We start from the raw sequence: 16071 nt of genomic DNA on the forward strand, positions 1-16071 counted from the left end.
AATATATGTCAAAATTGGAACATTCATGGGGAATATTCGAGCCACCTGACTATAAAACTCATAAGGAAAAACAAATGGAAGAAAAGAAAATCAATCTCTCAATTCTCAAATCTCAAATCTCAAATCTAAGATACAAAGACGTGAGTATCACCCTTAGTCAACATCATTCATGAATATTACATTACTAATTAATCTCTCCCTCTCTTTGTGTGTGTTTTTGTTGGATGGGATCGATCTCTCTGCAATCTTGAGAGGCCTTTAAGGAGTCTACTTGTCCGAATAGATGTTCAAGCAGGTGACCGGGTTTTGTTGAAGATACCTTACAATTGCTTGTTCGATTGTGGGGCAGACAAATGTTCGGAGTCTTTATCACGTTGATATATTTATCTTATAATTTAACTGGATAATAACTCAAGTGATCAACGAAGTTCTTAATTTATTTATAGAAAAATACGTGTCACCTAGTTAAACACAATGATACAGGAATATGCGCGCGTGCGCACTCTCTCTCTCTCTCTCTCTCTCTCTCTATTTATGCTAGAGTAATATGACATACTATAATACTACACCCCCATCTCACTTTACTAATCATGTAGCAGTATTTATCAGTCTTAATCAAAAAAAAAAAAAAAAATCTAAGAGTTGATGGGCACTGTCATATTAGCCCAGTAGAATGACAGTGTAAAATGTAACATTACTCTCTATGACTTATGCTATTAATAATAGGACAAAGTTTTCCTTCAAATCAAGCTTATTAAACTGTCATGTATCCAAAATGCATGTAGTTTTCACATGCATTTCTTCCAACTCACATGCATTGGACATAAATTTCTACAACCCACATATAAGAGTGACATGTGTCCTTTAAGCATGTGAGAATTCGAAGTACATACTATTAAAATAACATGTGTTTCTCACATGATAAGGAATACATATTAATCTTAGATATAATTTGTATGCAATTTCCTACAAACCAGTTTATAATAAATTTTTGTCCAATTAATTGCCCATGTGTTTCCTTTTTCCTTTTATAATTGTTCTAAGAATATTGAAGCATGAAAATGGGGGGCGGCTGAATCTCCATTCTCCACGCCAACTCTGACTTTTTATGATCTAAAATGGCTAATAAACTATAAAGAGCTAAGTACGGCTTAAGTTGACTCAATTAATTTTCCGTTAGGTTTACTTTGTTAGAATTGTTACGAGTAATCTAATTAATAATCTCATTATGTGCCCATCCTTCATCATCAAAATAGAAATACTTAAAAATCCAAAGGAAATGGAATTTTTGCTGCTTAATTCAGTCGATTGACTTTCATATATAGGAGTACTTCAGGTTCCTTAATTGTCATGGCTTGCCAAGCTTTTTATAACTTGATAAATATATATATATATATATATATATATATATATATATATATATATATATATATATATATATATATATATATATATATTGTCTTCTTCCACGAGACGTACGTCCATGGCGACATGCATTTTCAATATAGGACTGAGTCAGTCCGATCCCCTAAACCTAAAGGATTACAACTCGTTCAAAGTCATCCTTGAATAAAAGAATGGGGAGTAAGCATCCACAATCACGAGGATCGATCCCAATATCTATCGACACTTAGGATAATTTTGTTTCATCATGGCTGACGAATTAATATTGGTTGACAGTAATATTTAAAAACCAAAATTCAGTCCCCTGAAGGCCACCAAGTCGTCCAAGTACATTCCTGAATCACTTCGATCTCTAGCTAGCTAGGAGGCTAGAATCGAGCCCATTATTGGTGCTTCAAATAAATTGATTTTCTAGGAATTCAATTCAGCAGGCTCCCAATCCCGAGAGGAAGCTGATAGCACTTGACCAATATTGTTTCTGCACTTTCTAATCCTAATTTTATAGGAGAAAGAAAGCTTTGAATCGAACCATGATCATTCTGTCTCTAGACGCCCACTCGTTCAAATACATTCATCTTCTTTTATCTTTGTTGTCTGTTCTAAAAAAGTATATATATTAAGAAATTACAAAAATAAAATAAAAAAAACAACATAAAAATAAATTTACCAAATACCAATTAAGCATCGTGCCATCCAATTGGAGAAAAAGTCAGTCTGATGAAAGCATTTTGTCTTTCAGTCCCTAAAGGACGCCAGCTCGTCCAAATGCATTCATGAACACTATATCAAAGTGGTGAATTTTTTTTTATTATTATTAATCTTATTTTATAAAGGAAAACGTGATTTTGTTGCTTTAAGTGCAATGAACAAGGAAGGAACTTTTGTGAAAAAAGCATTTGGACCCCACCTGATTCGACAGGTACCGGGACAACCGAGTAAGTTACCATTTTATACCTGAACGAGTACGGCCCTGGTGCTCTCTCACATAAACTGTTCGTATTGTATGCAATATGAACAGCTCATTGCACCCGATCGAAATTCAGGTGACTCGATATTAAATGTACAAGCTTAACATTTCATTTATTATTGTTACTGTAATTTATTTGGATTAATGTTTGTGTAACAAATGAAAGGTAATCACCGTATATTCTCTATTACAATCTCAAAAGATTTAGCATAAAAATTGATTGTCGCCCTCAAAATGTCTTCTAATTGTAACAAATGGAAGCTGTTGGGGCGACTAGTTGTTTTGTAAAGTCAATAATTTCGTTCTTATAAAATCTTTTTCTAATGATTACAATCTTTCAATAACAGATTCATGACATTCGTTAAAATTGCACAGTTCATTTGTAAAGGTGAAAATATGATCTTAAAAAGTTTAAAAATAATAATAATAATTATAGGAGTAATTACTTAATGGAGTTGTAATGTTTGATCCTAATTTCAAATTAAAATTTGAAACTTTGATTTTGTTAATATCCATCATATAGTTTTGAACTTTTATAATCTAGACCCTAATACATGGAGGAAACTAGGATTTCTCATCTAAGGGCCTCGAGTATGAATAAGGAGCCAAATTTAATTTTGAAAGGGGCTAAACCTAATTTTTAAGCCTAAGAAATATATATAGTTGTACTAGTTTTAATGTATAAATGCGTAGAAATGATTTACATTAATACACAAGGTTTTAAATTTAGTATATATATCAACTAATCCCTCAGTGCTCGATCACTTTTTTTTTTCACTATGTGATTGCTTAAGGACCTTAGCGTACGATTTGAGTTGTTTCCCTCTCGACTCTGGATCTTAGCACCCTAAAAGTCTTGCACTCCTTTAATCAAAACTCCCATTTGGGACTTTCCATCTCTATCTATCATTATAAAATACTGGCTTTCGATGACATTAAAGAGAGGGTCCTCTAAAAAATTGAGAGGTGGAAAGCAAAAGTTTTTTCTTAAGCCGGACGAACGACCCTAATCAAAGTAGCGGCAAAAGAAGGAAAAAATGAGGAATTTCACCCCAAAATCGTGGGAGTAAATCTGGTCACCAAAAGCATTTGAGGGACTTGGTATAAGATGGATATATGATTTGAATCGAGCCTTGGTCTCTAAATTGGGATGAACCATCCAAATAAGTCAACAACAACTTGAACCTAAGAGTAAGTATACAAAGTGAACCCAGAAAAGCGATGACTCTACCGCAGTACCTATCTGTGATCAACTAGCATTCTCTCTAATCTCAAACTAAAGCGAGCAAGTAAGCCGTTGCTTGTCCTAACGAGCAATAACAACAATAATTAAATTCTAGTTTTCAATTGGGGCCTTTAAGACATATAATATATATTATTGCTCATTGTTAACTTATTTCCATTGTTTTTTGGCCGATATATCGCAATATATCATATTTTTCTGTCTGCATTTGTTCTGAACAATATTTTCAGATATTGTTTTCATTTCTAGCTATTAATATCAAGATATTCCAAGTGTTTGAATATTAATTAAATGATTAATTCAATTATTTCATATCAGCTTAAACTTTTAGGATAAGTGGTAATTTAACATAATATCAGAATAGATGTCTTGAGTTCGAACTATTTCCATCATTTGCCTCGTATTTCAATTAAATATTCAGTGTTAGACACCATTATTTGAAATTACCCCAAGGTTAGTCATTTGATAAAGATACAAAGGCCACCTTTACCAGATGGAGGTTGCAGCTTGAAGATGTTCTATGTGCCTTCACATTCTTTTATTTCACTTCATCTTAATGCAACAGTAGTAAAGCATCACATGTACATTGTACTTTTGAGAGTAAAACAACATCCAACTGTGAAATTGGATAACACTTCAATGGCGTTATATTTGGCAGAACCCTTTCTGTGTGCTGTATATTTGGTAGAATTTAATTTTAACTGGTAATTTCTGTAGCTATCAAGTGCCTCAATGGATGAAGTGATTTACCATTGGAAATTCTATGGATTGCCTGAAATGATGAGGATTCATTTCATGGTCAAAATTTTGTTTTGTTGCACTCAACAGTATGGTGCCACGTCATTTAAAATTTTGTAATGACATAAAAACATATATATATATATATAAATTTAATCTGGGCCATGAAAAGAATCCTCTCCATTTCAAGTTCACAGGGACAATTCCACTTATATGAAATATCAAGCATCATATGAGTGACTACAGATCAGAGGATTACTAACCTTAGTATTCTTTTATTTGGATAGGTTATAGTACTTGACAATAGACAAACTATGTGCATGCTAAAAAAAAGAAGACAAACGATTTGGTGTGTATATACTCTGAATAAAGAGTAGTTTCATTTATACCAAAAACATATAAAGATGCCCTAAGGAAGATTTGAAGGTGCTAGGATTTCTAGCGGTACACCAGGAGTAGGCACTAATACCTGAGCATCTGGTAGTTCCTTTGACAATAGCTCCTGCATTAATAACCAGTTAAATTCTCAGTTACCTGTCACATTTGCAGGACAAACATATCTTAACAGTGCAAAACACAATTTTAGGAGAGAAATTGCTGCAATAATCAAATTCTGTGGCTGAATTTTTTTGGTAAGTAATATTAAAGCTGATTTTAAATTTGAAATTACGCCCAAAGACCCAAAACAACACAGAGGGAGGTTGAATAGGTGTTCTCAACCAATCACAACAAATATCAGCAAGTTAAAAATTAATTAACATATACAATGTCACCAAAATTAATCAAAGCACAAAATAAATCAAACATGCAAATTTTGGTGACCAAGTGAAAACCTTTTGAAGAACTCTTCAAAAGTAAAACCACTCTAAAGCAATCAAACCCAAGAAACTCATCCACCATAGAAGATTCAAATTACACATGGTTTATACTACAAAACCTAATGTGTACACCCCCCCCCCCCCCCCCCCCCCGGCGGCGCACGCACAACAAACAACACGTTTGTCTCTATTGCATTAGCTCCAAAACTGTAGGCAATTCTTTTATTGAGTCTCATCTTGAAACTTGGAACTTCATGGGCTTGAAGGTTTTGTATATTTGTGTGGTTTAAATAAAGTCTAATAGAGGTATCAAATTTAAGTCATAGGGATGCACAAGTTCTCTCTTAGCTTACAGCATATGGCCTCAGGGTCTTATAAAAATCGTGCATAATGATGCTTATATAAACCCTGAGAAGAAAACAGTCCAACCATTTCTAAAATAATATCACAAAAATGTTATCTGAAATAAAGCATACTTTCAGTAGTTCTTATTGTCTCCTGAAAAGGACTCACACGAGTAAAACAGGAAGTCCAGAATTGAATAGAAATTTGGGCAAATACAACTTTGAAACTCTGAAAAATGGCATTAACTCTCAACTTTCACCAACTTGGCAAGCTTATCAATCACTTGGGAAGTCATTCATAAAACCACACTCGCTTCCCTTCCCCCCCCCCCCCCCCCCCCCCCCTCCAAAAAAAAGAAGAAGGATGGATCTCTGTGATCTTCCATATGATATACAAGTATGTTTGGAAAAAAGAAATGATGCCTGTGAGTAAGAGAATGCAGACCTTAAATGATTCTATTGTTCCCTCAGCTTGAATTATACTAGCAAGAGGCCCTTTGCTATCGAGGTCCCCATTTTTCATTGCCACAATGAACCTAAAAAATAAGGAAAGAAAGAAAAAAAAAAAAAACCCAATAAAAACGGTTAACTACTAAAAAATTATGATTTTATAGCTGCCACCAAAGTTTAGGCAATTATTGTGTACTTGGCATGCAGCACCCTTGCAAGTTGAACTGCTTCTTCTTGTCCTGAAACCAAAGTAAATTTGGGCAAAAGTTGCTTTATGACTGGTGTGATGACAATGTCAGCCCTTTCCTTTTCCAGAAAATTCTTGTCGTATACACAGTGGGGTTCATAGTAAAGCGTCAGTTGGCCCTGCAGAGAATTGACAAGATACCTGGCCACGAAGTACACCAAAAGAAACATACTTCTAGTAAAAGATCCACATAGTTAAGGTTAGAAACCATATTAGAGGAAAGGGCATTCATATAAAGAAGTTACAATTTCTTTGAAATCAAATCCAGAAGGTGTAACATTTGCATTCAAAGTGGCAAACTAAAGCATGATAAACTTTACCCATTCTCAGGTCGCTGCCACGGAGGACCTAAAACTGGTCCTGCAGTGGCCTGAACTCTGACTTCAGAACCATTTCTTGCTTCAATGACAGAGCTCTGACCAGGTTCTAGGTATGTGACCTGAAAAATTCTGAAACTAAGTTTGGAATTGAAATGGAAATGCTTTGATGGATCTACACAGGAGCATGTATGATAGGAATGTTATCTCATGTTTTAGTACAACGTATTAAATCTAAATTCACATTCAGACAATGTCGAAATAATCATAGTCAATGTTAAGTTAGTCAGTGACTATGGTGTAAAAAAAATTTTGGTATAGCATTTGTACAAAATTTGGTCCACCATCTAAGTGTCGTGTGATTAGCAAACTGGAAGATGACTTCTAATTGGAGGAGAAGGAACTCGAGTACAGACAAAAACCAAAGACCACAAGTATAACCATCATCTCCGTAAGAAACACAATCATATATCCAAGGGAAGAACTGAAAATGTTGGGCAACAAGGTACGACTCTGGTTATTGTTGCATACTAATCGCAAAAGATGGCATCTGAAACCAAATCAAGAAACACACCTAACCTCTGCCTCACTTGAGAAGAGAAGGCACAGGCACACAAGTTGAGCAGGCAAGTGCATGCACATATGCATCAAAAAATAATGGTTGAGTACCTTATCAATACCATGCAATTATCATGCCTTAAGAGTACCAATAAATATCAGTCTCTCGAAACTCCGATGGGCTTTCTAAATGGGAGCTGGTAAATGTATTTGCTTGGTAAAAATTTGTTCTCCCTATCCTGATGTCCAAAATTCACTGGCATGGTAACAAGAGATCTTTCCATTTACCATCAGGAAGGATATTCTATGGCATAGAAACTACAGTCAGTCACTATGCTTAAAATCAAAATATCCTCATCACTTTTGACTTTCATTGGCTAAGTTTCCTGTGAAAATTGCTGGAAACAATTTGGAGGACGATGAAAGAGAATGGACCTTGAAAGTTTTCAGGGTCTTCATCTTTAACATGAAAATTAAATCAAGAAACAAACCAAAATACTGCCACAGGGAACATTAGCTTTGTTTGGAACTTTCGCCTACAGTCACAGGCAGAGAGCACAGAATGCAATGGCTGCCTCTTTCTTGAACACTGATCCCCAATACACCCCTTGAATGGAACTACACACAATAACCCAATGCTACTGGGTCAGCTACAAGAACAGAGCAATGAAACCTCAACAATAGCAGTAAGCCTAACTCTGCATATCACACTGTCGGTAAAGAAGGGTAGAGTTCAAGAAACACCATCACAACAGGCTAGAAAAAAGCCAAGTTCAACAACTTCCAATATAAAAGATGACCAATTAAGTTTAACAATATAACCTAGAATAAGCCAATGTCCATGTGCTAATATCTCTTAGGGCATCTACAAAGAATGTTCAATTCTTCATACAAAAATTAAACAAAATATGAATGAATATTGGAGACAAAATCAGCATTCAGTTGGCAAAAAGACCAAGATCGGAAATATGCATACATTTCTAAAAAGAGGATCCAGCAGTGGCTTAGCATTGGGAGTTGCTATGACTCTAAGATTTGGGGACTTTCCAGAGAGCGGCTTCAAGGTCTTCAAATGGCAGTGATCATCAAGGCTTTGTGTAATCAGTAAGCAATCGATTTCAGGAAGATCACTAAGCTGCACTAAGTTGCATACCGATAAGAACAAGCTCATCAATGCCCACAACAATTCTACAAACAGAAAAGAGGACAACATATACATAACCGAAGGCACACACCAGGTAATAACTACTAAAAAAAATACCTGGAAATTCTTCAAAACCTTCTTGGCAGCATCATAAAGCCAGGGAATTCCAAAATCCAAATTACCCACCAAGATGGGATCTACCAGTATTTTCAACCCAGCAACATCCCACAACCAACTATTCCCCTAAACAGGAAAAAAAAAAATCTACATGTATATGTTAACAGAACCTCTAAATGAAGCAAATTTATGGAAGACCCAGATCAAGAAAGCCAAACCCACCTCCAAGTAAGTGAGTTTGAACACTCCAGTGCCAGAAGAACTCGACCCAACTGCGTTCTCTTCAGAAACCACAGCAGAAACAGCCCTACTCAGCCTGCAATTAAGTGTCACTGCTCTACAGCTCTCAGAATAAAGTTTAAAGCTACACACGCAGAGAAGAAAGGGAGAGTGACCTTGGGGTAGATAGCTTCAATGTCTTGGAACTTGCGCAACTCGGAATGCTCACAGTTGAGATGAAATGGGTGTGTGAAACTGGGAATAAGGGTGGTTTTCTGGTTCTACATGGATTGCACAAGCGGTGAACACAGTTGCACTGAACAATGGCCATGGTAGTTAATCGTCTCAGTCTTCCCGCGAACGAGAGTGAAAGCGTCTTTGGGAAATCTTCCACCCAAGATTCCTCGCCGTGCAAACCCAATTTTTTGTTTACTTAAGTTGATTTTTATTTTGCCACATGGAACATGCTGACCCACTAGTTTTTTTTTTTTTTTTTTTTCAATAAGTTGCTGACCCACTAAATCAAAGGGGAAACAAAGGGGAACAAGGTTTCTTGCAATTTCTCGGAGGCTTGCAATTTCAAAGATCTAAACCATTTAAACCGTTCATTCAATAGGAACAGTCTAGTTTTAGCCACATAGGACTTTTAAAATAATAAAAAAAAAAAAAAATTAAGGAGGTAAAAGACCAATGATCAATTATTATTTTACATTATGAGAGGTAATTTTTATAGGATTGGCCAACCACCCCTCAAGAAAAAGGATGGTGGGTCACCTCTCGAATCCTCTTCGGAAGTGATTACACTACCCTCGATGGTTAGGAGGTTATGCAACCATATCTGAAGGTTCGAACACCGGGAGTGGGAGAGTACCACCTTATTCCGAGTGAGCGAGTGGTTCAGTCACTCATTTACTTATATTATTATTATTATTATTATTTTAAGGCTCATATGACTAAATCCAAATTGTTAACTTTTGAATGTTTGGAATTGCAGGGACCCCAATTAGCCCAGAGTTTCTATTTTCTTTTCTCCTTTCCGCTTTTCCCGTTTCTGGGACTAGAGTTGCTTTGACATTCCTATTTTTCCAAGAACATTTTTCTTTATCCCAACGGATGGAGCATTGAGAGAGAGAGAGAGAGAGAGCATAAACATGCAAAATAGGCGTTGTGGCTACGTGTAGATGGAAGGGATATTTTTCAAGCTATAAGAGTGCATCTGTTACTTAGATCATGGCAGTTTTGTTATACCTTGAATGGGTCATTGAGTGTCTAGTTGTAAAGACGGATAACTTTTTGCGATGGGTTTGTATCCATACAATTGATATAGATTGTGATGGCTGAAAATGGAATTGATTCAATATTGGGAAATTCAGAAGGAAGGAACCATCTAAGAAATATCAATATCACTAATCACCGTAAATCTTATGAAAAATATAAAAGAATTTTAAAAAGGTAAAAAACAAAAGGCTCCATTTGATAACATTTTTTCTTTCTCTCTTTTCAAAACAAAACATTAACAAATAACCCAAAATTCAAAACATATAAAACTATTTTCACCTTTATGTTACATTAGAACAATTTTTCAAACTAAAAACAAAAAGTACCATCTAAAAAACATTAACAAAAGAGCTTGTAGAACTCCCTAGTGGGAAATCCATTCTAAATTCTAATAGCCAATGATGGTTTCATCATCTGCCATACCATTTTAACATTTTTAATAGATTCTATTCTTCAAACCATAATACATCAACAGTTGCAATTTGCATAGTCTTAGTCCACACAACTCAACGACCAATCAAAGCCATAGACCTCAGCCACTCTCTTAATGAACAGAGACCCGAAAGAACAACGTTTTAAGAGAAATTGTGGTATAAAAATTACCGTCCATAAATTCCCACTATTAAGGACTGAGAAAGCCAAGAAACTTGATAGGTTTCATCGGGGAACAAAGACAGGAATGTGTATAGAGTAATGTTACATACCACATTTCTATTCCACAATAATGACGTGATAGTTGCAACCAGCCCATAGAATTAATCCTTGTTTAAAAAAAAAATCAAAAGTTGGTTGAAACTGCCACGTTAACATTGTGAGATAGTTGGAATAAAAAAGTGGTATATACCATTGCTCATTTGTATAACACTTACTCTGTACATTTATATCTTGAAAGCAAGTTCTCTCTCCCATCTTTTGGGGTGGTACGGTATAATGCTCACAATTTTGTTACCTTGGGGTAATGGCAACTCATCGCCGGAAGGGATCTTCTCATGCCAGACAAATTCATTTTCATACTCGAATTTCCTGAGCATTTCAGAAGCATCATCAATTTCCTTTCTGAACACTGATTTCCATAATTCTTCCCCTGGCGTCTTTTTTTTGGCATTGATCAGTGCTTGACCAAGAACTCCAACTGCAACCCCAACTTGGCCAGCAATCTTCAGACCTTCAGCAAGATATTTTTGACTTCTTAACTCATGTATAGATTTGCAAGACAATATAAATTCCTGCACAGAACAGAAAGAGTATCCATAAGAATCTATCAACTAGATAGTGAAAAATATAATACATAGTCTCGGCATCCATATGAGGAGAAAGATCACACATATTGCTGTCTATGTATAAGGTTCTCTAACGTGTTTGTTTGCTCTAAATTCAAGACCACGTGAATTCCACCATCAAAGCCAAAAAGTTACTGTCTGAAAAGCATAAAGAGACTACTCTACTCCAATTACTTTAGTAACAAGATTATGCAAATAAAGCACTGCTACTTTCATATGGATGATTAAAACTATCTTCTCATTGGCTTCAAGTATGGGTCCAGCAATCAAGAAACAAAATCATCACATTCAAAAAACTGAAAATTAAAAAATATAACTCTCCTCTAATTGGCTTCAAGTATTGGTCCAGCAATCAAGAAACAGAATCAGCACATTCTTAACAACTGAAAAACTAAAAATATTGAATATATTAAAATCATCCCCCCATGTGCAGATCAGAGCTTGTAATATGGTCAACAACTAAATGGGGCTTTTAGTAATAATAAATTCATGCAAAAATATGTACCAAAGAGACGGAGAAATCACCTAATAAATAAACAAGCTTGTAAGAAATGAAGACTGAACATTACAACCATTCTCATAAAATGAAATAAATGGGATAATTTGAAGAATACTTTGTAGACTTATTTCATGGCACTGGAGTATACATTTATCAAGTAGACAATTCATTGCCAATGACAGTCTAGAGATTGTTATGGCATGCTAGAACAGATACCAAGACCATCAACTTCCATTGGTTCTTAAAAAGAATGAAGAGAATAATGTGAATAATTGGATAAAAAGAATCACTAAACTTTGTCACAAGCTTACACAAGCAAATGTAGATCCAAGCTCGTGAATAATGACAAGAAACACCTTATATAGGAAAACCTATAACTACTTCCTATGGTTTTATGCTTCCATACGCCAATGTTAACCTCTTTTTTTTCTTTTTTCTTTTTTCTATAAGTGCCAATGTTAACCTTCAAAGTTCTCTTATATCCTACTAAAAGACACAATCAAGTATCTCAGCTAAGTTTTTAGGAATTGTGTAGCCAGATTCAGGGTAAAAGTGATAAATGTCAGTCACTGAAAACACACAATGACAAAGAGAATGCCAAATGGCACCGGAAATAATCTATTTTAACCCACAAGATCCAAGATCAAAACAAATCCAAACAAAAGTTTTATTAAAAAGTTTAAGTTTAAGCACTTTTGAGTTCTCAGAATTCTTAACCATTTCTTGTTCTGGCTCATTCAATTCATAAACATCAACCCATTCGTCCAAGACTCAATGTACTTGCTCTCTTTCTTGCTAATTCAAAAGAAAAGCACCCAGAGAATTCAAATCTAGGATATCTATATAATAACAACCATTCACATGGTCTATCAATTACTTCAAATTTACAAGTTTCAGTGCAGATAGTTCCTATATTTATAATTGTGTTAAGACTTTGGTGGAAAACAGCTAGTTGATTGGGGGATTTACCAATATGAAAGCTATATCTACCACTACTAACTTGGCATATCAGAAACATTTTAAGTAGTCTTAGTTACGCATATATATTAGGCATAGCTAATTCTACATCCCAGATTACCTCCAAGGGAACTATATTGCCCACCACTGGTCGGCTACATCCATTACACCATTAAACCATGCCCTCTACTAAATCATAGGACAACAAATCTTTTCTGACTTCCGAAGTCCACCGTTTGGGCCTTTCCTTGTAGTGCCTTTTTAATGACACTACACATGGCCAACCCATCTTAGGCAACCATTTTTCTACGTGTCCCTAAGCGTGCCACTAAATTTTCACAAATGCATTAATTTCTCATTCTATAATTTCTTCTCTTGACACTTGTCATTTCAGCTCATGCTTGATTTATGGACGTGGTCTTGTTTTTTTTCTTACAACCTATCATTATGGACCAAAAAGCACATCAAAACATAGGGCCATACTACCAAATATTCCTCATATTTTCTCAATCGGCAATTTCTTTATAAAGGCCACTTCAATGGGCCTATTCCGGCATCTTCTGAGCCGGAATATCCTGTGATAGCTTTCGGTTCAGCATCGTCGTCTGCAACTTAAGGTTCAGCATGTCAGTGGCTGGGTCAGCTTCTGTCCTGACCTCCTCTGGTCTTGTTCTGGAGTTTTCCTTGGTTGTGGATGTGGGTTTTGAGTGCTCTTTGGGTAATGGGTCTACATCCGATCTTCAACGGCATCCTAGCTGAAAAGGAGGTGATTATCGGGTCGGATGGCTTGACTCATTCTCAGAAGTGGCCGGTTGGTTTTGGCCCGTTTGGGGAGATGGTTTTTTACCCCTTAAGTGTCTGTCATCCCAACATGAAAATGGTGTGCGTCTGAAGATCAAAGGGAAGAGGGAGCGTTGAGTGTTCCTTGTGGGATCTGGGTTTTAGGGCTTTGGTTTTTGTGGGTTTGGTTGGGCTTCGTTCCTGTAGCTTTCTGTGCTCTTTGTGGGTTTCGAGCTTGAGGGTTTGGGTTTGAGGGTTTTTGGTTGTTGAGGGTTGTTGGGTTTCTTTCTTTTTGTGGGCTGTTTCATTTTTCGCTTTCTAGCTAGGTGCATCATCTTTTATACTTCTGGTGTGCTTAGGAACGCCTTACGCTTTTAATAAGACCAGTTTATTACTTATAAAAAAGAAAAAAAAAAGAAAAAAAAAAAAAAAGAGGGCTTATAGTTAGTTTGGCCATTCCTGCTCTACCATAGTTCCTTACGATATTAATCACAAGGTAAGGAAGCTAATTCTTTTTTTACCATCTTATTTATTTATTTGTCTGAGCTAGGTGCGGAAGACCATTTAAAATTAAGCTAATTAAGAACTTCTCCAATTGTGACACTAAAAAGCACAACCAAATTTCTGCCAAACAAAAATTAAATATAGCCAAGAAAACCGCGCAATATACATTCGTACCATAAAGCGTGATGAAATATCTCTGCACTCTCTGGTTGCTGTATTTAAAATGCCATCAGCTTCATCAAGTAACTGCATAACACCATGGTGCAACTTTGCCAAGAGGCCTATAGCAGTGCCTTTTTCTTCAGCCTTCCTTATAGTTACTGCCTATTAAAATTGTGCAAGAAAATTCCATCCATGATTCTCTGATGGATATCCAACAAGGCAAACAATAAGTGACACTGGAATAAACTAACCTGGGCCTCTGCCAAACATATGAGGCTCATGGCAGTGGACACAGATGAGATAGCTTCCAGTGGCCTGTCTGCAGGCAATGCAGGACATAAAGAGGGAAGAACCTCATTAGCTAGATGATGATAAACTCCGGCAGCTTCTCTGAAGAAGGTGGCAGATTGCACCAAATCTATGACAATGAAAGCAAAGGAAGTAATTAAAATACTATAAACTACGTAAGTGTAACTGCAATAATAAGGTGAAAAAATTATTGCATACCAGTTGGCAAAACTTCCAAAGCCCTCTCTCGAAGGATTGCACCATAAAGAAAAAGAGTCATTCCAAGCTCAAACCGCAAGCTATCAATTTGATAAAATTTTGGACCCCCAAGGTTAAAGAAAGAAGATGAGCTCAACACACTAGTCCATCGTATCTTCAGATCTGAAGTCCACCATACCATCCGGCCGTTGCTACTAATCAAATCCGTATGGAAAATCAAATTTTCCAGTAAAGGCAGATACTCTTCTAGCTTGTGAAGGTCCTGATGCATTTAAAAATATAAATAAACAAATATATAAAATACAATAAGTAGCAACCCACTTAATTCCACCAGAGACTAATTGATTGGTCATGGCGTGCAAATCAAGCGAACAAGTATGGAATAAACAACACTAAATCAGACAAAATTCATCAGGTAACATTACCCCATTGCTTTAGAATCTCCCAAAATGGCCTTAATGGACATACGGTAACATTAATATGCAACCATAATAGAAGGGATTTGGTTCCGAAACACCATTCAACCAAAATGGAAGCTTATCATGTAACGCAGGGTCATTGCAAACACCAACAAAACCATCAAAAGCGACACGAAAATGTTTCGAATACTATGTACACAAACTATTGAACAGAATTTACCTGCTGGAGGCGAGATGTCAACCCTCCAGACATTTCTCGCGCAATAGCATCCGTAATGGAGCTGCTCTCATTGATGGACTCCTCGATCACTCTCCGCTTGGAGCTCAACTCCTTCATTTGCTCAAGCGTTGCCGAGTCACGTGCAGCATACACCTCCTCAAACACAATCTGTAACCATTCATTCAAACAAACCCTAATTAACCATTCGTTTTTACCAACACTCACAATCACCACAAATCAGTCTACCTTCTTAGTTTTCAGCTTCATCGGGTCCGGAAAACGCAGCATCATCTTGCTCAGGCTGAGCTTCGCGTACCGAACGCCAAACGGTCTCTGAGAATCTGATTTTCTTTCTCCGCTTCCCGAATTTCACTTCGGTGAATCCAAACTCGGGAATTCAAATTCCAGCGCTGTGGAACTACGATTTCCACAAGAGTTCCAACTCGGAAAAAGTTCGTCACCAATCCAAACAGCAAACGGACACTTGTGAATTGTGAGCCCGAATACAGTTCCAATTCTGTGAGTGTACCATTATTATTATTATTATTATTATTATTTGCTTCTTCGTCGTTGCCGCTTCCTTCTTCACTAAGGTTAACCAGGACGAGGGATAGATCAATGTGGGCTCCGCGGGCGGGCCAATTTTTATTTCGCAACTATACGATATTCAACCCATTGTTTTAATTAATTATTAAATTTTTGTTTTAATAAAAATTATTCAAAGGACGATTAGAATTGCCATATTAATATGATGAAATAATTACATAATAAAATATAATATCTAGCATTATTTCTTTTTTTTTTTTAAAAAAGTCTTACCATAAAAATTTTGCAATCAAACACCTCGATCACAAATAAAATAGCATAAAAATATTGGAGTATTTCTTGGTTTGGGATGA

The 16071-nt window shown here is 36.1% G+C and overlaps 2 protein-coding genes across 2 annotated transcripts; both read right to left on the minus strand.

The window, feature by feature from the left end:
• Nucleotides 1-4605: 4605 nt before the first annotated feature.
• LOC133866589 (uncharacterized) lies at nt 4606-8996 on the minus strand. Its single transcript, XM_062303157.1, has 8 exons — nt 8743-8996; nt 8570-8663; nt 8348-8473; nt 8063-8221; nt 6532-6650; nt 6161-6352; nt 5960-6050; nt 4606-4854 (listed from the first exon to the last, which is right to left on the minus strand). The coding sequence occupies exons 1-8, from the start codon at nt 8895-8897 to the stop codon at nt 4762-4764; spliced, it is 1029 nt and encodes a 342-aa protein (XP_062159141.1). The 5' UTR covers nt 8898-8996; the 3' UTR covers nt 4606-4761.
• Nucleotides 8997-10261: 1265 nt separating this feature from the next.
• On the minus strand, nt 10262-15733 carry LOC133865207 (uncharacterized). The gene is made up of 6 exons (XM_062301572.1): nt 15419-15733; nt 15173-15340; nt 14534-14795; nt 14278-14444; nt 14039-14188; nt 10262-11070 (listed from the first exon to the last, which is right to left on the minus strand). Exons 1-6 carry the CDS (start codon nt 15461-15463, stop codon nt 10723-10725), a joined length of 1140 nt encoding a protein of 379 aa, XP_062157556.1. The 5' UTR covers nt 15464-15733; the 3' UTR covers nt 10262-10722.
• Nucleotides 15734-16071: the final 338 nt, after the last annotated feature.

The sequence above is a fragment of the Alnus glutinosa genome, chromosome 4 (genome assembly GCF_958979055.1).
Source record: "Alnus glutinosa chromosome 4, dhAlnGlut1.1, whole genome shotgun sequence".
Lineage (NCBI taxonomy): Eukaryota > Viridiplantae > Streptophyta > Magnoliopsida > Fagales > Betulaceae > Alnus > Alnus glutinosa.

Excerpts from the sequence above, each read along its gene's own strand:
- LOC133865207 (XM_062301572.1), bottom strand. The coding sequence starts at position 15,463 with ATGATGCTGCGTTTTCCGGACCCGATGAAGCTGAAAACTAAGAAG. Across the intron at positions 14,445-14,533 it reads TTTGGAAGTTTTGCCAACTG|ATTTGGTGCAATCTGCCACC; the intron begins GTATGCAATAAT and ends TCATTGTCATAG. Across the intron at positions 11,071-14,038 it reads ATATTTCATCACGCTTTATG|GAATTTATATTGTCTTGCAA; the intron begins GTACGAATGTAT and ends TGTTCTGTGCAG.
- LOC133866589 (XM_062303157.1), bottom strand. The coding sequence starts at position 8,897 with ATGGCCATTGTTCAGTGCAACTGTGTTCACCGCTTGTGCAATCCATGT. Across the intron at positions 8,664-8,742 it reads TTGAAGCTATCTACCCCAAG|GCTGAGTAGGGCTGTTTCTG; the intron begins GTCACTCTCCCT and ends ACTTAATTGCAG. Across the intron at positions 8,222-8,347 it reads AGGTTTTGAAGAATTTCCAG|CTTAGTGATCTTCCTGAAAT; the intron begins GTATTTTTTTTA and ends AACTTAGTGCAG.